Source organism: Guyanagaster necrorhizus (assembly GCF_019112545.1).
Source record: "Guyanagaster necrorhizus MCA 3950 unplaced genomic scaffold BT62scaffold_17, whole genome shotgun sequence".
In the NCBI taxonomy this organism is placed as follows: Eukaryota; Fungi; Basidiomycota; class Agaricomycetes; order Agaricales; family Physalacriaceae; genus Guyanagaster; species Guyanagaster necrorhizus.
Genome location: NW_025064896.1, coordinates 164,386 through 190,450, shown reverse-complemented (window position 1 = coordinate 190,450; position 26,065 = coordinate 164,386). Strand labels below are relative to the sequence as shown.

General features: G+C 47.2%; 9 protein-coding genes and 1 non-coding gene across 10 annotated transcripts; 8 read left to right on the top strand and 2 right to left on the bottom strand.

Moving 5' to 3' along the window:
• Positions 1 to 1,685: 1,685 nt before the first annotated feature.
• On the top strand, positions 1,686 to 2,800 carry BT62DRAFT_951606 (kinase-like protein). The gene is made up of 2 exons (XM_043188196.1): positions 1,686 to 1,753; positions 1,801 to 2,800. Exons 1-2 carry the CDS (start codon positions 1,742 to 1,744, stop codon positions 2,656 to 2,658), a joined length of 870 nt encoding a protein of 289 aa, XP_043038113.1. The 5' UTR covers positions 1,686 to 1,741; the 3' UTR covers positions 2,659 to 2,800.
• A 921-nt stretch (positions 2,801 to 3,721) lies between these two features.
• BT62DRAFT_970494 (uncharacterized protein) lies at positions 3,722 to 4,314 on the top strand (the record flags this gene model as incomplete). Its single annotated transcript, XM_043188983.1, has 2 exons — positions 3,722 to 3,730; positions 3,803 to 4,314. The coding sequence occupies exon 2, from the start codon at positions 3,805 to 3,807 to the stop codon at positions 4,309 to 4,311; it is 507 nt and encodes a 168-aa protein (XP_043038112.1). The 5' UTR covers positions 3,722 to 3,730; positions 3,803 to 3,804.
• Positions 4,315 to 6,458: 2,144 nt separating this feature from the next.
• BT62DRAFT_t129 lies at positions 6,459 to 6,551 on the top strand. Its single transcript has one exon. It is a non-coding gene; the product is annotated as a tRNA-Thr (tRNA).
• A 562-nt stretch (positions 6,552 to 7,113) lies between these two features.
• BT62DRAFT_995139 (DnaJ-domain-containing protein) lies at positions 7,114 to 9,068 on the top strand (the record flags this gene model as incomplete). The annotated part of the gene is made up of 11 exons (XM_043190508.1): positions 7,114 to 7,226; positions 7,294 to 7,395; positions 7,461 to 7,478; positions 7,536 to 7,847; positions 7,916 to 8,187; positions 8,240 to 8,306; positions 8,623 to 8,707; positions 8,810 to 8,832; positions 8,856 to 8,904; positions 8,927 to 8,950; positions 9,019 to 9,068. Exons 1-11 carry the CDS (start codon positions 7,119 to 7,121, stop codon positions 9,066 to 9,068), a joined length of 1,110 nt encoding a protein of 369 aa, XP_043038111.1. The 5' UTR covers positions 7,114 to 7,118.
• Positions 9,069 to 10,074: 1,006 nt separating this feature from the next.
• On the top strand, positions 10,075 to 12,571 carry BT62DRAFT_951598 (MFS general substrate transporter). The gene is made up of 13 exons (XM_043188195.1): positions 10,075 to 10,420; positions 10,482 to 10,519; positions 10,584 to 10,599; positions 10,673 to 10,809; positions 10,869 to 11,017; positions 11,077 to 11,156; positions 11,218 to 11,653; positions 11,711 to 11,735; positions 11,785 to 11,808; positions 11,863 to 11,956; positions 11,979 to 12,081; positions 12,154 to 12,353; positions 12,415 to 12,571. The coding sequence occupies exons 1-13, from the start codon at positions 10,268 to 10,270 to the stop codon at positions 12,544 to 12,546; spliced, it is 1,587 nt and encodes a 528-aa protein (XP_043038110.1). The 5' UTR covers positions 10,075 to 10,267; the 3' UTR covers positions 12,547 to 12,571.
• Positions 12,572 to 13,376: 805 nt separating this feature from the next.
• On the top strand, positions 13,377 to 13,844 carry BT62DRAFT_1007618 (uncharacterized protein; the record flags this gene model as incomplete). The annotated part of the gene is made up of 3 exons (XM_043177363.1): positions 13,377 to 13,592; positions 13,642 to 13,753; positions 13,807 to 13,844. 3 exons carry the CDS (start codon positions 13,377 to 13,379, stop codon positions 13,842 to 13,844), a joined length of 366 nt encoding a protein of 121 aa, XP_043038109.1.
• A 157-nt stretch (positions 13,845 to 14,001) lies between these two features.
• On the bottom strand, positions 14,002 to 16,129 carry BT62DRAFT_933639 (uncharacterized protein). The gene is made up of 4 exons (XM_043186589.1): positions 15,876 to 16,129; positions 15,501 to 15,826; positions 14,641 to 15,448; positions 14,002 to 14,588 (listed from the first exon to the last, which is right to left on the bottom strand). Exons 1-4 carry the CDS (start codon positions 15,921 to 15,923, stop codon positions 14,271 to 14,273), a joined length of 1,500 nt encoding a protein of 499 aa, XP_043038108.1. The 5' UTR covers positions 15,924 to 16,129; the 3' UTR covers positions 14,002 to 14,270.
• Positions 16,130 to 17,729: 1,600 nt separating this feature from the next.
• BT62DRAFT_216235 (uncharacterized protein) lies at positions 17,730 to 19,561 on the top strand. Its single transcript, XM_043180088.1, has 8 exons — positions 17,730 to 17,908; positions 17,967 to 18,118; positions 18,171 to 18,251; positions 18,305 to 18,411; positions 18,475 to 18,702; positions 18,764 to 18,983; positions 19,070 to 19,127; positions 19,202 to 19,561. The coding sequence occupies exons 1-8, from the start codon at positions 17,828 to 17,830 to the stop codon at positions 19,520 to 19,522; spliced, it is 1,248 nt and encodes a 415-aa protein (XP_043038107.1). The 5' UTR covers positions 17,730 to 17,827; the 3' UTR covers positions 19,523 to 19,561.
• Positions 19,562 to 19,599: 38 nt separating this feature from the next.
• BT62DRAFT_1007615 (uncharacterized protein) lies at positions 19,600 to 20,196 on the bottom strand (the record flags this gene model as incomplete). The annotated part of the gene is made up of 3 exons (XM_043177362.1): positions 19,600 to 19,977; positions 20,031 to 20,093; positions 20,155 to 20,196. The coding sequence occupies 3 exons, from the start codon at positions 20,194 to 20,196 to the stop codon at positions 19,600 to 19,602; spliced, it is 483 nt and encodes a 160-aa protein (XP_043038106.1).
• A 3,308-nt stretch (positions 20,197 to 23,504) lies between these two features.
• BT62DRAFT_1077396 (uncharacterized protein) lies at positions 23,505 to 25,143 on the top strand (the record flags this gene model as incomplete). The annotated part of the gene is made up of 2 exons (XM_043179298.1): positions 23,505 to 24,682; positions 24,740 to 25,143. Exons 1-2 carry the CDS (start codon positions 23,602 to 23,604, stop codon positions 25,141 to 25,143), a joined length of 1,485 nt encoding a protein of 494 aa, XP_043038105.1. The 5' UTR covers positions 23,505 to 23,601.
• Positions 25,144 to 26,065: the final 922 nt, after the last annotated feature.

Below are 26,065 nucleotides of genomic sequence, written 5' to 3'. Positions count from 1 at the left end.
TTTCCTTCCCCACATACTGTATTTTCATGCCAAGTCTGGGTGGCCATCGCTCTTCATATTGTCGGCAGAGGCCGGTCACGTATCGCAAGCCAAATTGGCAACCAAATGCAGCTGTCCATTCTCTCTTCCGATGACGCCCATATAGACAGGTGGTATTACGTTTCTTCTTCATAGTGTTATCAATCATTGTCGCCACGTCTACCAGAATACTGCTTCGCAGCTTTACGGTAATTCTCTGCTCGAAGAATCACTCGGCCCTGCTGTCGATTCTTTTCACTCTGTCAATCGCCTAACCCTAACCTATACATTATGATGGCGTATACCACTTTACAATGAAGAGGGCAGTGGCGAAAACGTATTATAAAACCAGTCTAAGTTGAGAATATTTAAATTGATTACTGAAATACATGAAATGGAATAGCGAGGGTTTAAAGCTTGGATCTGTACGGTCATGCGAGTGGCTATTACCAGTACAGGGATGGAAGAAAGGGACAGAAAGATGAGGATAAACCATGTATAGGATGGGATAACTGCGAGGGTAATGCAAACGTACGATCTAACCGGTACCAGACGTGACACAGTGAATTGCATTCAGACAAACCCATGAACCAAGTAGCCAAAAGAATCCGTGTGACGTGTGACCATGGTTGAATATTAGCAAACAGCATCATCTAACTGGGAAATTCCAAAACCTTTCGCCTCTCCCAGGTCAAGAAGATTGGATATAAGCGAACTTCATGACAGGAAAATCTCTCTTGATGGCGTTGATGACGGTGCGGCCGTTTTCTCAGATTCATTATGTGAGACTCGGCACCGGATTTTTTAGATGTATGATCATAAAGAGCCCAGTCGTAATCTGTCGGCATGGTGTGAGCAGAAACAGCAAACCCTGTCAAGGATTTTCGATAATCCCTCAATGTATGTAGAGTCTGGAAATTTACCGAGGACAGATGGGGTATGGGTGCTACTGCTTGAAAATATGTGGAGGTGGACACCATGACAGAGTCCAAAGAGAGAGGACGACCCTCCGAGGCCCAATTAAGAATGTGTAGGTAAAGGCTTGACTATTACACTTTAAGACCCAGATGGACACCAGAGAAGATGGGGGAAGATAGATTGTCCATTGGTACCAAGTAGCTATGTACTTATACTATTTGTAGAGTGGCATGTAATAAGACAAAGGTAACTGGCAAAGACAATGTAAAATATTGAAAGAAAGGGGGAGGCTAACTAATGGTGACAAGTAAACACTGTATAGACAAAGAAAGGTAAAAGCAAGGTAAGGTAACAAAGGAAATGATCAAAGAAATGGTCTAGAGAGGGCGAATCCTCTACAAATGGGTCAAATCAGTTATTAACCCTCTTCTCTCGCATTATACAGCTACAATATTCCACGAGTAGCTGAGAATCTAACTATTAACAGACGCTGGAATAAGAATTGTCTTCTCAAAGATCTGTCATGAGATACATCCGGGCAATGTCGATAATGGTGATAGGTCATAAATGAGTGTAAATTGGTGTCCGCGAGCGCGTAGAGCAAAGGAGGAAGGACACGACATGTGGTCAAAGTAGATTCCACGCAGAGCGCCCACGATGCCGGCCGTTACTAATTTTAAGAACCCGATCGAATCTCCGGTTTAAGTTTAAATAATATATAGAATTTTAATGATGACGAACTTGTTCGTCGTTGTTACTTACATATCTGTTTTCTAGTCCTCACTCTGATTTTCCTGTCATACGTATGATGGACAATGTAAGTTGCATTGCTCACTTATACGCGCTCATCCTGACAACATTCAGAAATTGCCTTTCCCTCCACTACCATCCAAAGGATACCCGTGGCTAAACCGCATTCGTGGATACATACACGCTTTCATACTAATTCCGATATCATACTACTACTGTCGTCTTCGTGGTGAAGAGCTCCCGCCTGGCATTTTCCCCCTTCCATTCAACCTTATACTTAAATTCACGTCGGGTACCCGAGAGGAGGAGGGTCTGGCTATGTCCCTCGCACGTTCCATTGGCATTCCTGTACCTCGGTTCATCGAGTATGGTGATCACTGCGGCAGAGTGCCTTGGGGGTCCATTCTTATGACCCGCATACCAGGCAAGCCTCTGAGTGAGGTAATGGACAATCTATCGCGACAGGAATTGGAGACTATCAAATCGGAGCTCACGGATATCCTGAAACGCATGCGCTCTTATTCAAATCCATGGGGCAGCCGTGTTTGTGGCGTTGACGGAAATGATGTCTATGGGTCTCGTGTGCCTTCGCGGCATATCAGCGCCTGTGAAGACGAACCCACATTTCTCAAATCTCTTCTTCGATTCGCCCTTGTCAATGATAGTGAGAAGGACGGCGTCCGACTGCAGATGGCTCGGAAGTTGACGTCTCTACCTCACGATATCGTCTTCACCCACGGCGACCTTTGGGATCATAACATCATGATAAATGACGGACATATCAGCGGTATGATTGACTGGGAGTGGTCTGGGTGGCTTCCCGAGTATTGGGAGTTCACGTCGATCATGCAATGGCGTAGTTCTCCATGGAGCAAGCAATTGGCTACTTTACCTTGTTACAAGTACTACAGAGAGCTGGAGTGGGACTTGGCCCTTATAGGGCTCACGGATTCTTCCTTCTCCTTCTGGTAATGTCGGCAGACTGTAAAGGAAGGCGACTTTAGAGTAATGAGCCATGTAATCGATTGACTCACCTCAATTTATCCAGAAGGACTAGAAGGAACGTCACCATAGACGACAAGGGAGTAGAGATCGACTGTGATCTATGATCGTTATCTTACACAACACGGGGTGACGGTTCTTGAATAACATCATCGTCATCATAATATTAGACGCTACGCAGCAGCATTGTACCTCATTGTACTTCCGCAATGCTGCCACATGGGGAATGAGCGTAAATTTGAAATCAGGCTAACTCTTTTCTGTTTAACGAAACGCAGCTTTGATGTCTTGACTTTCTCAGTGGTATTAAGGATCTTGCCTGGTAGAATGACCACTCGTCCTTGCATTCATCTCTGAAAATTCAAATCATGCCCAGTGGGCATTTCATGCTGGTAATATGCGGTGGGACTTTGTTGATGGCATTAGAACATTCGAGGAGGAACCCGTTTATGGTGCCTTTTGACAGCTGAGATCCAGGATGGCAGTGATACCTGGACCCCCATTTGGAGATGTCATCGAAGAACTGTTGCGTTGTCAAGTCATACCAGTAGGTATGAAATAGGAACTGAAGCGGCCACCAGATATTCTGAAGCTAGATCACGGTCTCCAGGACTTGAGTCAAGGTAATTTCGCGTCAAGTCCCCTTTTAGTAGCGTACCATTTATATAAAGTCATGAATACGGGCCATCACGGGCCGTTACCTTTTCGAAACCATGGTGAACATGCCACTTGGTGCGTAAATAGAAGGTCGGCCATCGGGATTGAGGCGGGACCGTAAGCTCGCTCTATGACTTGACGCGGTGCCAGGCCTTCAATATCATCAATTATCTTGAATTTCGCTTCCTCGTCCTTCAAATTCCTCATTCTGATGTTCTAGAGAGATGCCCCGGATGAGGCGATCCTTATATGACACTCTCTGACTCGTCTGAACGTGAGAGGTGGGAGTCGGCGTGAACCATATTGGTAATCTCTAGAAGCCTTAAAAATCGACCAATACTCCTAGGTTCCCCCAACATTCTCTTCCTGTTCCATCCTTTCAATTGTCAGTGTATATATCTTTCATGACATCTTTCATGCCCTTATGTTTCACGTCCTTACGTTCGCCTTTTTTCAGAAATGTCTCTCGAAGTTGGCGCCATTTATATCATTTTGTTCGCTCGCCCAACAGAGCCGGGAACTTACCACTGGGGATTGTACCACCATTGTACCCCCCCAAGTCCAATAGCGCGATACGGTTCTGGTTACAGGTTTCATGTGACGAACGCAGGCAGTCTCCCAGGACAGTTTGTGCAAGATTTCGGCATGACCTCAGGCGCATTGATCTCATTCGCTTTGGTTGGACTTATCAAGATCGGCCAACTTGACCCAGCATACGTGGCTCATCTCCGGATGCATCTTGAGCAGGTTGACTGCACCTCTCCTTCTCCAGATATCATATTTTCGTGCCAAGTCTGGGTACTGAAGGCCATCGCTCTGCTCATCCATCTGGGTGTCGTCCACTGCAATGACATCAATGCGCTAGAACGCGAAGTATGTGGCTTCGCAGACCAAGAATGGGCTAACGCGGAAGGCAATAAGCAGCCACGCCCTATTGTACAGTCAAATGTTTGCACTTTTGCTTAACAAGTGAGTTTCTGCATCATAGTCCTGGTAGAGCCATCTGATGCTTTGTCATCCTAGCGACAGAATTACCTGTTAGATTTTCAATGTCTGAACTCAATGAATAAGAAAGATTTTACGTAGCTCTTCTGTATTGTCACACGTGTATAACATAGAAAGTGTTATGTTTGAGCATAAACCTATAGAAAATGAATTAGTACTTCACTAGTAATAATCAATTTACCTTAGTAAGATCGACGTGTTCAGAAGATGAGAGAAAGTTTCTAAGAACTTAGAACTAAGTTGAGGTTCAACTAGGGATCCGCACCGTACCTGTAATTACAATATTACGGGACGGTTGATACCGGTACCGTAACCGTACCGTGCTTGATCTTCATCACAACCATACAGGTCGGTATACGGTACGGACTGCACCCGTACAATCCGTACAAAACACAGCCGTGTACGGCTGTATATACAGATACCCAAGTGGTATCATCGGATCTTGAAATGACATCAACCAGCTGATTGATTGCATGACCTCCTTTCTCCAGAGCTGCCATGTCGACAACCATTCTAGCTGTTCTATTCCCTGTTACCCTTGCATTTGCCCACTGCTTGCAGCTTGACATTTCTTTCACTTATTACTTCCCAACTCTATCCCCAGGTCATGATTATCTCTTCTGTAATGACCTCCTTAGTCAATATGCAATATATCACTAGCCATTTCACTCCACCTAGCAGAAGTTTCAGTCAAGAATATTTCTGGGGAATCACTCTCTTTGCCTTCTGTTCATGGTTAATCCTTTTTTAGTTTGATGTGGGCCTGATAGATATAGGTCCATCATCTCCAGCAGCTGAACCATTGGAATCTACATTCCTTGATGGATCTCCTCAAAAGGTGGACTTCACATCTCGATATGATGATGATGATGATTCTGCAGTCACTGTTGATGAGTTTGAATGATACTTTTCTATCCCAAAGGAAATTTTCCATAACACTAACCCAGTGAATTAGTGGTACATTTGCTGTCATGACTTTCCATGACCATATTGTCTTGCTCATGATTTATTATCAATCCCAGATATGATTGTACACTATATGATGCAACATGTGTGCTGGCATCATGCCCAACCCCAGGCTCTGCAGTAGCAGTAGAGCATGTGTCTTCTGAAAGTAGAGACACTGTTTCTCTGTGATGAGCATGGTTAAAGCCTGACACCCTTCATGTTCTGATGCTAGTCAAACACAGGCTTCAACTTGCTCACAATGCTGTTGAGGAACTTCTAGCTAATAATGAGGATGAGGTAAATTTTGCACCATAGTTTTAGGTACATATTTAAGTACAGGACAAAGCTACAGTCATATACCCATAATACAGGCAGTATTATTACCATACTGTAAAGCTCCTAGATTTCTTCTGTACAGTTGCAGGTATGGGATATCCATATCTGCATGCAATCCATATAGTTGATGGTCATACCCATATACAGGTATGGTATGGATCCATAGGTTCAACTGTAACCTTGGAAAGATTGCATTAGTAGAAGCTGATTAACCTAATGAGGTTCTGCTTAAGATCACTTGATTGATGATGCATAAAGCAGAAGTAGATTAAAGAGCTATACTAATAGAAGAGGAACATATTATATACTATAGAAACACATCACTTGTAGTATATAAGTAGCTAGAATTTTTCCAATAAGAGGAACTTGCTACAAACCCCAACTACAGTTGTGTAATACAACTCTTCTATACTTGGCATCTGCGACTCTAATACTCACGACCGCATCTCTGATGGTATCTGCATGCTCTCAAAGATGTCAATGATTTCCTGCCACTCTTCTGCACCATCTTCCAGCCACATGACAATCTGGAGCATGCTGGGAGAAAGCCCTCGAACACGCTCGTGCAGGGACTTGCACATCATCCTGCTTTTCTTTCCTTTTCCAAGCTAACACTGTCACAGATATCAATGTCAAGCATCCTGTCATTCCCATCAAGTATCACGGATGGATCTCAGGCTGTGACCCAACTTTGCCCAATGCCTTTAGAACTTTAAGGATAGCTTTGTATGTAAGCTTTGGCTCAATCTGCCCTCAGGTTGTGGCGGAAAGATGAGGATAAGTGTGATTGCGGACTCATATAATCCCGTTACCACAATTGTTAGTCCCTCTTAGCTCAGTTGGTAGAGCGCGTCACTAGTATGACGAAAAGGTGTATGGTTATGACGAGGTCAGTCGTTCAAGTCGGCTAGAGGGAATCTCATTTTTGAACTTTGTCATAAGGTTGCACAAAATCTCCAGGGTCAGTAACTGTTTTACTAAAGGCTGAAAAGACCCTATGCATAGTCACATGACAGGTAAGTTAACCTCAATGAAAACTCTTCGGTTCTGTGTGCAACCCTGTGATTAAATGCGGGTTCTATCAGCTTCAGATTCGAAGATTCCTCGAAAGCCAAGTTTCCATGACCTGTGCAGCCTCGGCTGTATTATGGCCTGGGTAAAATTTCAATGTTCGGCGATTCATTAAATCTGGAGTATCAGTGTCTATAAGCTTCCTCTTCTAAATCGGCGCGACCGTGTTTGTTCACTATATGCCATTGAGCCATTTTCTGCTTTCAAAGCGAAGTTGGAAGAAATTTAAGTGCGACTTGTTCACGTGATGTCATTAACCTTTTTGACGGCCGGCCTCGAGGACTTTTGGTCTTAGACGCCTAGTACGATGTCTGAACACACCGCAGGCCACCACCGTCCTACCATCCCATCCATTCCTCCCACCAAAGAAAGCCGAAAATAGGAACGTGAAAAAAAAAAAAAAGTTAACAAAAATGGGCAGCGCACTCGGACGCAATCCCAACGATGGCGGCCCCAGCAGCTTTGGAGACTTTTACGCCGTGCTGTCTATCGAGAGGGATGCGACAAGTGAGCAAATTCGGGCAAGTTTTCTCCTCCCCCTTTTTTGTTTCTTTTCTTCAACTGTGGCTCTTATTATTGATTGTGCAGAAAGCGTATCTCAAGAAGATCATCGAGACGCACCCAGATAAGAACTTGGAGGATGCCGAAGGGGCAAACAGGCGTTTCCGGCTGGTAAAGAAGGCGTACGATGTGCGTGGAGTGGAATTTTCTTTTTTTTTTCTTTGGCAGTCCTCTTTCCTAACTGACTTTGGCAGGTGTTGATGGACGACAACGTAAGCCTCAAAGATATATATATATATATTGACAGAGACGCATGGATAACTATACAGGAACGAAAAAGGTACGATATATATCCGGAAGCATTCCATCGCGAAGTATCCGACTGCGACGAAAATGCAATGAGCGCGGAAGAGAGTTGCCCTGATTACCCGAGTGTCCCAGGTGGGTGGACGAATGACGGTGGCAGCGACAACGACGATGCCGGCGGGCCATACCACTTCTTCCCTGGAGGAGGCGGATCCAGGTCCAGCCCCGAAAACTCGTTCTCCGAAGATGACGACAAGGTCTCCTTCGAGGATCTCATCACGTTCCTGCGCTCCCTGGAGGGTTTGTCTTGGACTGCCGGCGAGAGTCATCCCACGGTTCGTGCTGGGCTCCAGTATACCCATACCCATACCCGATCCAACCTCATGACCCACTGTAATTATAGAGTGCATTCAACGTCATACCCGAGTTTTTCGCCCGGCTTGTCGACGATGAGCTGCGCTGCAGCGACAAAAAGGCTTCGTCGTATCCCTCCTTCGGAGACGCGCAATCCGTGTTTGAGCTCTCTACCTACACAGATGAAGAACGCGCCAATATATCCGGAACCGAAGTCCGGCGGTTCTATGCCTTTTGGTCCAAGTTCCAGACTGCGAAGCGGTTTGAGTGGTTCGAACCTGTTTATTGTCCTTACTCCTTTGATGATCCTCAATACCAGAGGTGGGCTAAATCCCGTGTTTTGATGGAGCTTCTGGCTGCTGACAAGTGCTAGGTTCTATCGGAAGATGAACAAGAAATATCAGGACGCGCTGCGGTTCAAGTATTCTGAGATTATCAAGGTGCGTTGGGGCGTTGTTGCTTTGCGGAGGTAGGGCTGACGCTTATGCAGGTTGCTGTCATAGCTCTGCGTGATAGCGACCCTCGATACAAGGTCCATGTTGAGCGTAAGAGTAGTGGATTGTATTATTCGTTGACATGTTGAGATTCGGTTTTCACGGCTTTAATATCATATTCTATTTTATATATATTTACTGCTTACTTTATACTTTGACATTTTTCGTACTTATCGACTTGACTTACAACCTCCACTGTCCTTACCCTATACAACGAAACATACCTTTCCTTCGACCAATATGCCCCCCTCCGAATTGCCAGCACCTAAATTCCAACACAACAAGCCTCCAGAAGTTGGACGCTGAGAGGAAGCAGAAGAAGCAGAAGAAGAAAGATAGGAAGAAAGGTAAAAAGGGCAAATGGTGAACTGGTAATCGGACATATTTTCTTGGGCCTTCTATCTTGGGACAGCGTGGGTACTTCTAGAGTGTAACTATTGGGAATTCAGGTTCTGTATTTTGTAAATCATTGGTGCGCTGTCACCATTTATCTAGGGACCACTTGATAGCGAGGCAAATGTCAGCTATCAGTCTGCTGTGTGCAGTAAGTAATTACTCACTCGTAGGGCCCGTGGTAGCATGGGTCGTGGGTGAGGCATATTCCTGCCGCAGATGATGATTCCGACGAGAACGATACTACTATCAATCATTCGATAAGACAACGAGAAGCAAAGATGGGTTAAGCCCAGGGATTCGAACCCTCAGTGAAAGGTAGGGAACCAAAAGGCTATTCACGTCATTGCTGGGAAATCTCACGAGATAGCCGCTAAGCTGTCACGCGATATGATAACACCCGCATGTCTTGTATTATGGCTCCGACAGAGTAAAGCCTACCAGCCTCATCCCAGCTTGCAAAGAAGGTAAACTGAATAATAGGACTCGCCCCGGTGTTTCAGTGTCGACGGAGTAATGGGCGTGAAAAACCCCGAGACACGCCAAATGCGCGAATTACGCCTCAGACAGTACAATAAACCTGGTGTTAGGTGAACTTTAACAGACAATGAAGGCCGGTCGATATCTTTCATATTCCAACTCTTGTCATTCGACGTGTATACTAGTCCTCCATCGACAAGTTGGGTATCACGGTTTTATTTATGGCCTCGACTTGGAGTCGCTTTTCAGATGATTTCTCAACGCACACAGGTATATTTTTCCTGGCCCGTGCTATCGTTGAATTAGCTCTGGCGGAATGACAGAGCATACAGCTCCCATGCTTTTTGTATTGCTTTCTGCAAGGCCGTTGATGTTGAGCATGATCTAGACCATCCCGTTATCGCTTCATCGTCGCTGGTCCAAATAGGAATGTACTTGCCTCAAAGGCCAAAGATTCTCTGTTGGATATTCCCGTTTTAGTACGTCCATTTCGGGTATTTCTAGGGACATGAACGTCGCATTTTGTAATGCGATTCTTTCCTTTCCGGACACAGCGCAGGAAGGAAATTCAATAAACGAGACCCAACTTCAAAGGTCGCCTACTAGTGTCTCGACCGGGACACGCGATTATACTTCTTTCCCGCGTAGATATGACGATTACACCATCATATCTCAGTGATCTCAGTCTGCTGCTGGATTGGCCTTTGGTAGGATCACGCCCTGAATATGAATATCAACTTTTGCTCCGTTTGCTCCGTCTTCTCTGGCTGGAAGAGGCAGTCAGGTACTGCTGTACTGGAGAGAGGACCTTTTCGGCTGCGCCACCCCCCCCCGTCTCATGGCCCGTTTAGCATGTAAGACGCCGTGGCTATGCATTCTGGAGCTTCGAGCCACAATGAGTTTGGAGCGGCCCAAATCACGCAATCTCCGAAACTGAGACCAGAGCTTCGAACTGCAATCGTGATGGAGCGGCCAAAGCACGTCATCAGAACTTACATAAATTACAAGGCGTATACTCCTTTTCCCACCAGCCCATGGCCACCGACGAGCGTTCTATTTCCAGTCGCGGCAAGGAGGAGGAGGCGACTGAAGATGTGTACAACGAGAGTACTATTGACCCGATATATCAACGCAAGGCCCATATTCTCAACGATGCGATTCAGGGTATTGGAATGGGAAAATACCAGGTATCTTGTCTGGAACTTTCCTCTCCTTTGATGATTGCTGATATATCCACGTCTGCTTCAGTGGGCTCTGTTCGTCGTGACTGGATTTGGCTGGCTCGCGTGAGTTTACTTACGTCCTTTTCGCCGACGATCGATGGATATAATTTGACAACGTCATCGATAGGGACAATCTATGGCCGGTAATGCTATGCTGCTCTCACCGTCATTCGAGTTGACAAACCAAAAAAAAAAAAAAAAAAACTTCATTAACAGATCGTAACCGGGCTCATCCTGCCAGCGGTCGTACAAGAGTTCGAGTTTCAAGGGCCGTTCCTCAAGCTCGGACAGAATATCGGTCTTCTTGTCGGCGCAGTGTTCTGGGGCGTAGGTTCGGATATTTGGGGACGCAGGTCAGAATATTCGCTATCTCTTACTATCTTCACGCTCCCAATTATGCCATGCCAACCAGAATTTCCTTCAATATAACCTTGCTTATCACAGGTGTCTTTGCACTTGCAGCGGGGGGTTCACCAAATTACATCGCCTTGTCGTCATTTGCTGCAGTATGGTCCATTGGCGTTGGAGGTAATCTCCCTGTCGATTCCGCCATATTCTTGGGTGCGTTTCCCCCGCAGATATGATGAGACCTTATGGCTTAACAAATGTTGGTTGGTTAGAATTTCTTCCAAAGTCTCATCAGTATCTCCTTACCGTCCTTTCCATATGGTGGGCGTTTGGTCAGCTGCTCGGAAGCTTGGTATGTGGGAGATTAATATTCGGCTCCACGTTCCTACGTAATGACCGCCTGGGTTGCATAGGTCGCCTGGCCTCTGATCGGTAACTATTCTTGCGACACGAACCAAGTCCCCTGTCCGCACTCCGCAAACCAAGGATGGCGCTATTTCCTATTCGCGATGGGAGGATTGATGATGTTGCTTTGGGGAGTCCGATTTTTCGTCTTCAAGCTTTACGAAAGTCCCAAGTACCTAATGGGCCGGGGAAGAGACGCCGAGGCTGTGGAGGCTGTGCATAAGGTCGCCAGGTATAACGGGAAAGAAAGCAATTTGACGATTGAAGATCTGAGAAAGGCGGGCGATGAGAAGGAGAATCCAGATGTGGAGCCGGTGGTTATGGATACTTCTGTGAAAGCAGCTGTTCGGAGGAACTTGAGTGAGCTCAGCGGGGATCATGTTCGCCCGTTATTTGCCAATGCGAAATTGGCCTGGTCGACTAGTCTGATCATTACCTTGTGGGGTGAGTTTTTTTTTTCTTTTCGTGCTTTTATGCCTATCTGAAGCATTGTCTACCTAGCACTAATTGGACTTGCCTTTCCCCTGTATGCATCCCTTCCATTCTTTTTTTAGATAAGCGCTGACATGCAAAAGGTATAACGCCTTTGTGACTTACTAGTGAGCCAATCCTTTCCTTCTAATTTCGCATCATGCATTGTATTGTTGTCTCAGTTTGTCCACCCGAGGCGCCGATTTCGGTGATGGCTCCGTGTACATCACCTATCGCAACGCAAGTACCCCCTTTCCCTTCTCCCTCGGTTCTTTAGTAATAATACACGACCTACCAGCAAACAATCTTAAGCGTCATCGGAGTACCTGGGGCACTGCTGGCGGGATACCTCGTCGATCTCCCCCTTCTAGGCCGTCGTGGTACACTGGCAATATCAACAGGTTGTTTCGTTCCGCATTGGTCCTTTCTCTCTCTCTGTGATTCCAGGCTCGCTGACCCGCTCCGCTCCATAGTCCTCACTGGGGTGTTCATCCTCGCGTCGACCACTGCACGGACCTCTGATGCCCTGCTCGGCTGGAACTGCGCGTATAGTTTCACGAGTAACGTCATGTATGGCGTCCTGTATGCCCTCACGCCCGAGCTGTTCCCCACCAAAGATCGCGGGACGGGGAACGCGCTCGCCGCTGCGGCCAATAGGGTCTTTGGCGTGATGGTCAGTCGGACTTGGGTTCTTTGATCTTCTTCATAACTTATCTGTGAATGAATACTCGCAGGCCCCGATAATCGCTTTGTATGGGAACTTGACGACGTCGGTGCCGATGTTTGTTTCGGGGGCGCTGTTTTTGGTGGCGGGGGCGATATCGCTGCTGTTGCCGTTTGAGTCGAGGGGAAGGGCCGCCCTGTAAGCTAGGCGTACGAGGTATTCTTGCTTTTTTTTTTTTTTTTTCAGATTGGGTCGGGAATTATGATAGGTGGTGATGAGAATCGGTTCATTGTGTAGGATCTCTCGCTTCTTTAAGTTATCATCAATCATCAGCGTCGAGCATGGCTCGGGCGGGGTACGGCATCTCCAGCTGATGCTTGTGTGATTTTTTGAATGTTTGAAGCACGTTTAGATGCTTAGCTACCAAAGGGTTCGAGTATGACACGATTGGCTCTAGTGTCGCCTATCTGCTACTACTAGTAGGATTCTGATGAACAAAAAGACGTTCTCGATGGGGCTGGCGATGTATATCTTTAATGTATCCTGGGGGAATCCTCTGCTGAAAACCTAAACGGGCTCGATCAACTAGTCAGTTCCATTTATTTTGTTTAAATACACTCTCTACATTATACAAAATTCGCAATAGTCCAGAGTAGCGATAACGCGGTTGTGGCTATGGAAAAAAAATCTGCTTAATTGTCCGAGCAAGAATAATTTTCTGGCTGTTCCTTTTGCTTTCTCTACCTGACTCCGTCGTCTCACATTTGTCCGTCAAAAGTTGATTCTACTATATCTTCCAAGTCGTAGGGCTCCTAGCGAGTATAGTTGAAGTATAGCATTACAGTTCGATCATGGCCACTAGTTTAATGAGTGATTTGGGACCTCGGCTTAAGTCAAGTCAAAGCAACGGCACCGAATACGCTTTCTCTGAAAAAGAAGTCAGCCTTACTTCTTGTGCATGCTGGAATAATATAGAAACTCGTAGAATATTAATAACTTGAACTATCTATAGTATATAAAACTGTCCTTACCATGTATGAAACAAACCAATCAATCTCACTTTCAACCAACCCTTCACACTGCGTGAACTCTCAGTCACGCCAAGCGCTTTCCGACACCAACTCGAAGGCTACGCTTAGCGCTTGCTTTCACCTCCAGCATGTAGTAGCTTCGCGCTTACCGGCCACTTCCCTCAGTAATTGCTTCGTGCTTACTGTCCTCATTTATTTCGCAAACCGGACCTCTCAGGTCAGGTCTCCTCACGGACCCTCGCCGGAATTCGTTTCTGATTCCCTAGCGTCGACATACATCATTTCCAATTACCTTCGATCATCACACCTCGCCTCGTGCTCGCATATCCGGACTTCGGCATATTGATGATGACGAGAAAGACGCGGACAGCACGAGAAGTATGTTACATAGAAAAGACGGTCCCCCACCTCAATGAATTGCATGTGCGCAGAAACCTTGAAGGCGGAGCTCAACGAGATCAAAGGGTAATGTGACGAGCGCAGCCGCCTGTCGTATAATCCCGAGTTAGCGAGGCCGAGATGTACACGAGGAACAGATCTCAGGGCGATTTTCCATTCATCGAGTCTGATCTATTTTTGTCTGATAGTTGTAAAGCGAACCTGAAAAGCAAGACAAAACATATTTAGGCACTCTAGGCAGTTCGAAAGACATGTAATCAGCATCAGAGGTTGTGTCATTCATTACGCGATAAGACCCCAAATTGACGGACCCCCCAAGCCATAGCACCGAGGGCTGTGCCCTTACAAAGAAGGCGCAGCATGAATGAAAATAGCAAATCCCACAAAAAGGATCCGGGGAGTTGTTCGTTAAGCGAAAACCGGACGAAGCATGCCATGCACAGGTGCAGTTATATTAAGAAACAAACATGAATGTCATCTGGGTGTAACAACCCGGTCAATACGGAAATTCGTAATATGAACCGTCCCGAGCCATAAGTTTGAAAGACCAAAAGTCAGCTTCAGACTTGACAAGTCTGCTATTGTGCATGTGGCCCGTGGACATCTCCAACGCCAGCATACAAGAATTCGGCTTCACACACTGGAACTCGCTGACAATGTCGTTGATGCGTCGATGGCCGTGAACACCGTGGGGGGCGTACATCAGAATGATGGGATCGGCAATGGAACGGACGCTCCTCGGATTGGCGAAGGAGACAGCAATGTAGCGGAGGAGGGGGAAGACACCACTAGCCACACCCTCCAATAGCCGTGTCTGCAGAGATAAGCATCAGCACCGGATCCACACCGTCAACCACGACACTCACAATGACGTTCTCATCATACGGAGCATCGACCTCACCCAGCCCAACAGACACGTCAAGAGAGACCAACCCGGAACACCTCATGATTTCATCCAGTTGCGTGTCGCCAAGACACCACTTGCCCTCAAAATCCGTGTTGACGCGCACGTTCCTCAAGCTCCCCGAGTGCTTGGGCACTACGCAATGATAGAATCTGTCCGCAGCCAGATCTGATTTGGCGACGTCGTCGTCGAATCGCCCTGCTGACAAGTCCTTTAGACCAGCGTAGGACTCTAGATAGCTTAGGAGGGGTTCATCGAGCTCTCGCACCGAGAGCTTCTGCAGATAGATACGCGCGGTCTCGAGTGCCCGCCAGAAATCGGCCGGCACAGAGATGGTGTCGGAGGTGATGACGAGGGACGTGAGGGATTTGAAATGGGGGGGGATCTGTGGGGCCGGGTCGAGGAGATAGCGCATCGTGCCACCTATGGTGAGGCTCTGCAGGGGGAGCGTCGTCCCTGTGGGGAGTTTGGAGAAGAGGTTCTCCATCGTGGCGGCCTTGTCGGACTTGAGTTCGGATGTTCCGTCGAGGGTAAGCTCCGTGAGTTCGGGGCTGTTGGCGATGATGATGGAGGGCGCGTCGTTGTAGCAGAGTCGGAGGCCACATAGGTGGATGGAGCTGAGGTTCTTGAAGTGTCGCGAGAGGGAGAGAGATACGCTGGGGTCGACGTCATGATACATGTGAACGGATAGCTTCGACAAGCGGGGGAGGGCTCCTAGTGATTGCATGATCTTGTCCGCAGACGAAGGCTGGTTGGTGTGTATATCGAAACTGGGAGACAGGGTCAGCGCATGCATCGAATGCTGGAGATTTGAGAACGCACTAAAGTGAGGTGACCGCTTCGAACTTGGTTATCGCACGAAGAAAGTCATTCTCGAAAGCCCTATACACGCGCTGCTTGCGCTTCATGATCCGTTGCCATAGCTTGAGACGCTTGTACCGCGGTGGGGTCAGGGATAGTATAGTGAGAGTCTGAACGTGCCTGGCCACATCACTCCGGCCAGAGGCGATAGCCTTGAGGATGGACGAGTATTTGCGAAATTGAGAGCTATCCGTATCGATTTTCATACTTGAGAATACGAAAGGCGTGGCGACTGCGTTGAAACGCTTGCATGTCGACCGTAGGCGTTTCAGGTCAGACATTTGTAGCTGACGATCGACGATGAGATCATGACGGCGCCAAGATGGTCGTATTCACCTTTTGAAAAATCTGATGCAGTAACTCGGGGGGAAGGGTTGGGATCATAGTGTGCGTTGGCAGGAAGACGGTGGGTGAGCTGTAAATATAAGTAGCTGTTATCCGCAGCCAGTCGGGTCCCTGATAAAAGGTACCCTTGATGGTAATTGGCAAATGTTTCAGTAGAGGCGGCCGAGATTCAATTGGCCAAGCTAGGAATGATTGACATCATCGTTACACCAGCGCTAAATTTGGATGAAAGCCGCGTGCTGTTGAGGTTCGAGTTATCATGCAATGGTCTCTAGACAACGCGCCTCGAGGATGGATGTGTACATATCCATAATTTCTGGCCAAATTTTACATAATAAATGACCATCGAAGTACACATTTACCACGTTCAAGTGAAGCAAGCTCGTGGCAACTGCGAAAGGCGGGACGAATTCGCATGTGACATGATGGGGGCGGAGATCTGGATCCAACAAACCCCGCATTATTAGCAAAACTACGAAACTGGGCCCGGAAGTCACAATGAGAATTAATTGATGTCAGTAGCCGACCGGTCAAAATCCATTCGCAAGAATTCGAAAGGTAATCACAAGTGGGTGACCATTGAGCGCACACTGTAGCAAGATTTTGTATTTTGCGATTTTCCCCAGGACTTCATATCAATGGTAAAGCGTAAGAACAAGAAGGACAACTTGATCCAACCACCACTAGCATACATACTAGGTTGACATCGCCACCAGGGGGGGGTTGTGGGATGGGGGGCGCACAGTCATGGTCATTACATTCTACCAGGCCGTCCGGGGTCCCCGAAGAGATGCAAACCTGGACTGATCAGAAAGTCGAAGTATGACAACCGTAGAAGCAGAGTTCCATTTTTAAGACGCGAGATGGTCGTTTGACTCTTTTAAGGTGCACGTCAGTGTGAAATTCTGATTTTCGAAAGCCACCGCCACCACGTGACTTTAATCCATATTTGGACCTTTTCAGTCAACAGTTTTTTTTAATTTTTTGCTTCCACCAGGTGCTGACTGAACACTGGCAGCATCGGATATCGAGGATATTCTGGAGACATCAAGTGAGACTGTCTCCTTGTTTTCATTACTTCCGTCTTCACCAATATGATCCTCGCGGCAAAGATAGACCGCCCAAGCGGCTGCTATGTTTACCCGCTCGACCTGCCGTAAGAGCTAAGATTAGTAATCATCCAATTGTCGTTAATGAATTTCATAGCCCTCTAAGAGATGATCTTCATGGTTGACATCAAATAATTGTATATCCGATGCACCTCGATTGAAATGTCATCCTTGGGTTTCTTACCCTCTGCAGGCTCCCCTGACGTACTTCTAGGGCTGATGCAACTCTCCTAGAGTCCAAAGAGTATCCTTCTCCATCATGTTTCACAGAGCGTGGACAAAAAATGAAGGTATCACTTTTGCGTCGCTATCTAATAATGATCACAAGCTAATATCAGCAAATCCCGTGGAATTTTAATGCTGAAAAGACCTGCATTTGGCTGTGCAAGACCGACGCCTGTGCAAACCCCTATGGTGGACCCGGACCTATCAGCTGATCACCAAAGAACTTTCAGCTGAACCCGCCTTGCGTTTTATGCATCCAAATATTCGAGACCATCTGTCTGCGCGAATATTCAGCGAAGGTATGAAACGTCGGCACAATTTCAGACATTGTCTGCCTTCTCTTCCTATCCTATCGGATTCCCTCAGATCCGCCACCGCTTCCGCACAAATCAACAGTGCCTTGGAATACTAACCTAGTATTCCCACAGTTTCCCATTCAATGATTGATCATCGATCGGCGCCACAGCATTTGCACCGACTCATGCCTACAGACGTCGCCGACGAAGCAATACCCCCTAGGCATCAACTGCGCTGCTTTTGCCCTTCCAGCAAAGCAGGCGATGCCTTTCTCGGTGATCCCTGCAGAGACGACACCGCAACCGTAGGATTATGCACGGTGACCTCGAGCTCCCCTTATTGGTTTTCGTCCTCCTCTGGAAGATTATCAGTGCTATAAAATGCCTCACCAAGGTCGGATTTCGACACCCGCTTCCTTTCTACATCATCTGACCTTTTCCCTGCCATGAAGCTCACACCTCTTTCATTTTCCTTGATTGCTGCGATCCTTCCGGCCACGGCGTACGCAGCGACATACAACGTGTCGGTCGGAGCCAACGGGACGCTCGCTTACGACCCGCCTTACGTCAGAGCGTCTGTCGGTGACACGATCAACTTCAACTTGTACGCATGTCACCGACGCGTTCTGATACAATTATCTTACGCCCAATTTTAGCTACCCAAAGAACCACACTGTCACACAGTCCTCCTTCAACGCGCCATGTGTTCCTCTCACGGACGGTGTCGATTCGGACTTGTAAGTGTATATCCTATCTCCTGATCCTTCCGAGCCTAAAACTGTTTTCATAGCATGCCAGTAAACGCCAGTCAAGTCCACTTGCCTACATTCCAGCTTTCAGTAGAGGACACCAGTCCAATCTGGATTTCCTGCCGCCAAACCGGCCACTGTGGCAAAGGTTAGCACTACGTCCCATTCTCTCTGCCTGTTCCTGTATGGCTAATCTTCCTGTGGCTTTCAGGTATGGTATTCGCCGTTAACCCAGGCGCAGAAGGCTCCTCCAACTCCTTCTCCGCATTTCGAGCTCTCGCGATATCCACCAACGGCACCGCCTCATCTTCGGCAGCAACAGTCGCTACCACTAACTATACCCCTCCGCCCGCACAATCCTGGACGACAGCGACGGCGACGGTCACTCATGGCACCACATCCTGGTTGACAACGTACACCAGCTACGACGGTACTCCCGGTACGGCCTTTCCCCCCCCCCATGAAACGGTCAATCCTCCTAACCGATCTTCTTCTCCTAGCCCCGACTTTTGCGCCCCAGCCCGTCGACCACAAGATCGTCGTTGGGAACAACGGACAGCTCGAATATGGACCCGCCAATATCAGCGCGTCCATCGGGGACTCGGTTACGTTTCAGTTCAACCCGAAGAACCATACCGTCACTCAGAGCAGCTTCCAACACCCGTGCCAGCGCCTGGCGGAGACGTCCACCTCCGGACAAGTTGGGTTCTCCTCCGGATTGTGAGTGCTTCCTCCCCCCCCCCCCACCCCTCTCTCTCTCCGTTGCCAAAAAAACCCTGTCTGACTGAACGTTCCTATACTGGCAGCCGGCCCGTCGCTGCTAATGCCACTGATTTCCCGACGTTTCAGATCACGATCAACGATGTGCGTTTTGGATTTCTTAAAGCTCTCCGTTCCCGTTCCCGTTCTCCCTCACTTGAGTTGACGCTGTTGATTAGACTGCCCCGATCTGGGGCTACTGTGCTCAGACGAGCCACTGTGGTTCTGGGATGGTGTTTTCGATAAACGCTGTTGAGACGGGGCCTAATAACTTTGCGGCCTTCAGGGCGCTGGCGATTCAGACGAATGGTACGGGGACAGGGGCCGGGGGGAATAGTACAAGTGCAAGTGTAAGTGCAAGTGGAAGCGGGAGCGGTAGTGGGAACAACTCAGATTCGAGCTCGGGGTCTGGAGTCGACAATGGTGCTCTGTCGATGAGCGGAGACATCAAGTTGATGAGTCTTGGTGGGCTTCTCTACGTCGTGGCTTTGCTACTATGATCTTTGATCGGCCGTGCTGGCTACTTACTTCGGATGGTTTATTTAATGCTGGACGTCAGTTTCGTTACTGTATCATGCTAGGGCTCGTTTTGTTTCAAATAATAGAATGGGACTGACTCTTCATCACTTTCCTTTGTGCGATCTTTAACGACTAAATGTACAGAAATATCAATGGACCAGGCAATCAAGAAGGTCGAATTTTCATGTCTGGGTTCAGCAGCCGGACGATGACGGTCGGGCTCAATGCCTTCAAGTGACTGTGAGTGGGAAACAGCTTCAGGATGCGGATTAAAGCGAGCATACTGTGATGTATGTATTTGATAGCCTGGATTCAGAAGGAATTGGATGAGCGATGAAATCTCCATCGCGGAAGTCCCTGGAGCAGCCGGTGAAGCTTGAAGGGAACTTGAAAGAGCCGGAGCGGTAGGAAGTGACTCGAAGGACGAATAAAAAGTCTAGTAGTCAAGGTTAACAGTACGACGGAGTGCGACTGGGTGAGCACACTTACCATGATATCATACGGTTGAGGGAAGATGAACGGATCGTCGTCCAGAGTCGAAGGGATTAGTTTCTGGGTGATGGCGAAGTTCAGAGCGATTAATGCTACCTCCTTTAAGACAGACGCTGCTCACCTCTTCGGAAGGAAAGGGAAAGGGGACGCAGTAATTGATCATGGTTAACTGTAAGATGCCACTTTAGCGATGTAGGAGCTGCATGTGGTTTACGCGGTAACTCATCTTTAGAGCAACGATGCAGTTGTCCAAGAGAAATAGCCAGCATCACGGTTTTAATTTCATTTTATCTTTTTTTTTTTCCTCCCATTGTTCGCCCGATTGAACGTGAACAAGAGGGCGACTTTTGTTTGCTGTCTCGGGTACAGTGCTTGGTGGCCCCCGGGGAAAAGAAATTCGTTATATATGTCTTCTAGCCCGGCTCCGAGTGGCGTTTGGGCAAAGCAGAGGTTCGAATGTGATATGACCTTGATTGAAACGAGTATATAGTTATATTACTTCGCCGGAGCCGTAGTCTGGACAGGCACAGGGAAGCATGCGCCGGCGGAGGCATGAGCGTTTGATATCATAAATGTATTCTCGAGCAGGCAGTGGAGTCCGGATTGGGTCGCCACTGAGGTTGCCTGACAGTTGCGTGAACTATCAAAGTGAGGGTAGTTCATGATGATACATACGTCACTCGGCATGGATAGTGAAGATGGGGGATATGACGGCCTTGGTCCCAAACATACAAATTTTGCCATCTGAATAAAAAATACGAGAGTTTCAGTGCGGGGGGTGCTGAAAAATAGATTCAGTTGTACAGAGATCAGAAACATCTGTCGCCTACATATATTTTGCATCGACAACGGTAGAAATTGACGGTCTTATGAATCAAAGTCTCGCATCGAAAAGTAGAGCAAGCCGGTGTCATGATGGTGTGAATGGGGATGTACGTGTCGAGAAGATTGGGTGCCATGTGGACGGTAGCTCCCTATGTGTGCACGATGATTGGATTGCAGACTGGATCAAATGTTGAGAGTGGATGCGCCTGCTATCCATTGTACATATATTTTCAGGGTCGAGTACTGCCAAGGAGACCGGATGTAACAACGAGAGAAATAGATTACCACGCGTTTCCAATGAAGTTTTTGGCGGATCTCCAATGATGAAGACGATCATCGCTCGATGCTACAGAACTCAAGATCAAGGCTGAATCAATGATGGACAGAAGGAGGTGACCATAACTTGTTGAAACTGGGATACATGCATTGTGTCGTCTTCCTCTGAAGTGGGAAGGGGTCTAGTAATTTGGATAATAACGCCGTGAAATATCAAAAGACTCGAATGAGTATGTCGATCTAATGGCAATTGCTACTGCAGCCTAAATTGTTTCAAATAAGGTTCGACCAAACAAACGTTAATGACCGTACTTACCTAACAGTCTATTCCATCTCTTGGATCAAACCAAAGAGCGGGACATGTGACGCAACATTTAGTCAGAATTAGTAATTGCTGGACTAGATTTTTTGAAACGCCCCAAGAAAGTTGGATAGATTATTAACAAAATAATCAACATGTTTCAAGGCAAAGGATACGGTCAGAGGGCAAAATCGAGTTGGTAGCGCGTCTTTTCGTTCCACGGCAGCGATGCGTTCAAGAGAATCGATCGGCGCTGCCCGCGCCCGAGTCGGTCGTTGCCGAAGCGGAAAGTGTTCCGAAAGTTTCATGCCCGAATGAACTTGACCATCATCAGCTTGAACTCTGCGACCAGTGGCAACTCCATCTCTGCTTTTTCTTTTTCTTTCCCTGGTGCCACTGCTCTTCTAAATCGTACTGAACCTATGGCATTAGCTCTCTAAGCTATTGTATTTCGTATGCTCAATCCGCCTATGTTCAAGATTCTCCCGGTTTCGGAATCCTGATTAATGATTACTGAAGTGCTAGTCCATATGGACCATCAAAGGCTCGAAACAAGTGACATGCTGTTCGTCCTGAGGATTGTTTTGGGAGATCAGCCGAAAATTCGACTTCGCGCTGTGTCCCTAGATTCTCTGGGTGATCTATCAGATATATCCATTACCATATACTGGTCACCTAACTTTAGCACATGGATGGTCGGAATGGAGTGTCTGCGTCGCAGATCTCTACCTCCCTTTCATCAAGTTGAGGTTTCAGGAGCTCTGTTTTGATTTTTAAAGAGTTCGATGGTAATGTTCATGAGTCATAACGAGCCCAAGCTGAAACTTCGGTATGTCATAGCAATCCGCCAACTTGGTCTTGCTTTGACAATATCATCAGGCCACTATACCTTGTAGTATATAAGACGACAGAGTTCAGGATTTCCACAACAGCTCCGTTCAAACTCCAGTCAGCTGAGACTAACCAAGGGTGTCACAGTCGCCAATATGTCTTTCAAGTCCGTCAAGCACGCTATCTCTGCATTCTTCCATACTGTCTGGTGCGCCATCTTTCGAAGCATTATCGGCATAGCGATACTCATAATCTTGACAGCACCACGCTCCAGGGGGAGTCAACCAGGTTCGCAGCTTGAGACTTTTCCATTTCTTCTCTTTATGACTGGATGACTATTAGGCCATCCAAGCAAGACCAAACCTTTGTGGAGTACGCGAATATTATGATATCAGATATGCAGTAAATTGTCTTACTCGGAAATTCACAGGTACCTTCCTCGAGGAAGCGCAACCGTCCAAACCCAGGGTTCCCGAGGAAATTCTGGAACCAAGGGAAATGGTTCCAAGTAGAGGATCGGCGCATATAAACGACGTGATATATATCTCATCGTCATCCACTGGATATAATTTACATTCTCTTATACTCCGCTATTTCTTACTTAGATTGCTTTATATACATTTATAGTACACACTTTTCTGACCTTTATTAATAATGTTATACAAACCAAGTATATTTTTCAAAAACCCGTAATATATGTTATCTATTGGTTCCGCTGAACACGATCGTAAACAAGGACGCAGCTACGATGCGCTTCTATAAGATCGTAGCTCGCTCCTTGTCGATGATATGAATCAACCATTCTTCAGTCCAAGAAAGGTTGGATTTTATCATTCAGAACTACGACAATGACCATTTGGCTTTGAACGAGCTGAAAATAAACTGCTATTCCTTTAACATGCAGGCGGAGGCCCATACTTTGCGGAGAATGCCGAGACCGCCGGCAGCGGCCGGGCAGACCCAACTCTTCCGCGGCGACTACTACTCCGACTGCCTAGCCTGCAAATAGCTTCCCTTTCGAATAAAGGAACATTTTTTTTTTCCAAGGCGGCCACCTCTTGTCCAATTTTCTGCCTCGTGAAATGCAGCCGACTTGGAGTGGCATCAAACGATTGGTTTCCACGCCTTGTACCGAATATGGTAAAGGTACTCCTTTGCCGGTGACTAAACCAGCTCTGAAATACCTAATGGTCTTTGTTTTTTTTATTCACTTGGCGATCGCCACTATTGTTGTTCCGCGATTACGAACTTCAATCACCCATAAAGGCCGACTAGCGTCTCTCCTAGAACTATCGTCTGCTTCATTGCTCCCTCCCACTTCTTTACCGCCCTTCTATGTTCATGGACGAACGCCGCCTACCACTGCGACTGGTTGACCGTTACCTTTCGACCCATACGCCTGCTTCTTGGGCTCCATTCGTCTCTCATGAAGATGTAGCGCGTCAACGAGACCGTAGGGATTTTGCGTACCAATTGCTCGTTCCGCGCCTTAATCAGATTCCGATGGAAATGAACGGGGACAATGTGCGGTGGCTTTTTGACGACTTGGAGCGGATATTTATCACTGCCCCCTACATTGCTATCGAGTCGACTGCTGACGCCGCCGCCGTCTATTTCTTCTTTTCAAAATTGCGCCATCCCTCGCTCAATCCTACGTCGGATTATATCAAAAGAACATATAGGGTGTTGATATTATCGCACTTGGAGGACATAGACTCGTCGGATCTGGAGCATATGGTCTTCCCACCCGAACCTCTCCCTTTCTCAGAAATCCAGATCATCGATGTAGTTCTCTCTGATGCTATCAGTAGACCTGGCAGAAACGACCCGTCTACTCTGACAGACGAAGATTTTAGGCGTCATAACGGCTATCCTTGCGATTCCAGATCGTTGCACATACGGCACATCGGAGAGTTGAACTTGTACGAATGGAGGCACATCCTTGGACGGTTCCCTCGTACCTCGATTCATGATAGCTGTATCTATCATTCAAAAGCCCTCGTCGACCAGTTCACTTGGGTAGATAACATACGCAGCATCAGCCTTTCCGAATGCGCCGTCGGACAAGAGGTTTTTCAGGCTCTGTTCAATCGCTGCGTGAATCTGGAGGAACTATTACTGGACATGGTATCAGTATCTCAAAGTCTGGAAGAAGATGCACCCATCCTGGAGGTATTATATCCCAACGAAAGCAAGCTACTCGTCTTCAGTGCGGTTTATATGAATGAAATCGATATGCAGATTGTGCTAGAATGCCTCGCCAATACGAGTGTGTCGAACCTCACACCGTTTAAAGTTGACAGCTTGCGCATCGAGTTGCTTGGAGAAAATCCGCAGATTGGGATCCAGAACGTGGTATGCAAGTATGTCGCCAATAACGAACGTATGAGGACTTTGACGGTAGGGATCAAAGAACGTGAGTACTGTTTTGGATGATTTGGGTGCCCCCTTCTGACTGGCGCCGTCTGTGCAGTGAAAATATTACTTGTCGCCGACAAGACTGGCATCGAGAGCTTGTGTCTGATGAATCTCATGGTCGAAATCTGGTCGACGAGAGACGATGATGCACCTTTCAGTGTGCAGTTGATGCATGTGGTAGAATTCCTCGACGATGATGGATGGATGCCCTTTTTACCTCATCTGAAAGTCGTGAGGATCGGGATTCGAGGAGAAGACCCTCTCGCTTCTGTGGACAGCTTGTCGCGATTGTCTTGGGAATCCCTTGACCTACTTCTGGGAGAGAGGAGGAACCCGATCTGGATGGGCGTTGATTTGTGTGGGGGGGAGTGTGTGGATCCTGATTCTTTGGCTGAGGAAATTAGATGCTGCATTGGGGAGCGAGCACATGTTCGTATTGGCGATGGGGAGTATTCTTGAACATTTTTTACTATATAAATACCTTTCAAACATTAATGTAGTCAGAACGATAAGTGCTGAAAATATTTTTCTATTCTCTGGCACTGGTCTCGAACAACAGATACTGGGCTGTTTCTTGTAAGGATGTTTGTGCAAGTCAATGAAGCAAACACTGTGATCCAATGATTACAGCCAATACAGCAAAAGTTTTGATTCTCGTGACAAGCGAATTGATCTGAAAACCCCGAAGCATGCCCATGAGAACAGCTTAACCTCGTGTCAATTATCCACACCCGCGCCAATCTCAGCCTGGTACACCTACTGCTGATGGAGTGGTCCATTCCGTAACACCCGTTCAATGTGTTACAAGTACCGTTTCACCAACATCAAGCTTAACAATCGGAATCTCGATGAGTGGGACAATCTTACATGAACATTTTTTTCCTGAATCTCGGGGCATATACTATCTGAGAGCAGCCGACTGCCGTGAAATATCTCCCTTCACGTTGGTTCCTCAGCATAGATTCAATCTCCATCATTACTTCTCCTGCCATCAGCGGTAAAAATGAACACGACGAGAAACTCAGGCTGTTCTCCATTCGAGTTATCGGATGCAGCTTATCGATGGTACCTAGCCTAGCGCTTAAGATTTTTCCAAGGCAGTTCAATGCTCCAGTGACGGCGAAGTTCATAAGAAATAATATAGACGGTGTTTCATTGTAAATAATCCGGCAGTGCTTTAAAGTCCGAAAGAACGGGAGTTGAAGATGCATCTCTTGGCTCACCTCGACAACGCTGGATCAAGGTACATGGGCAGAGCCTCTGCCCTCATTCGGCAATCACCGCATCAAACGACTCGCTGGCTTGTCGGTCCGAAAGTCCGTCAATTGTCTCTGCTAGACACCGTCGAATAGCTCCAGTTCCAGTTCTTGGGATCTACAAT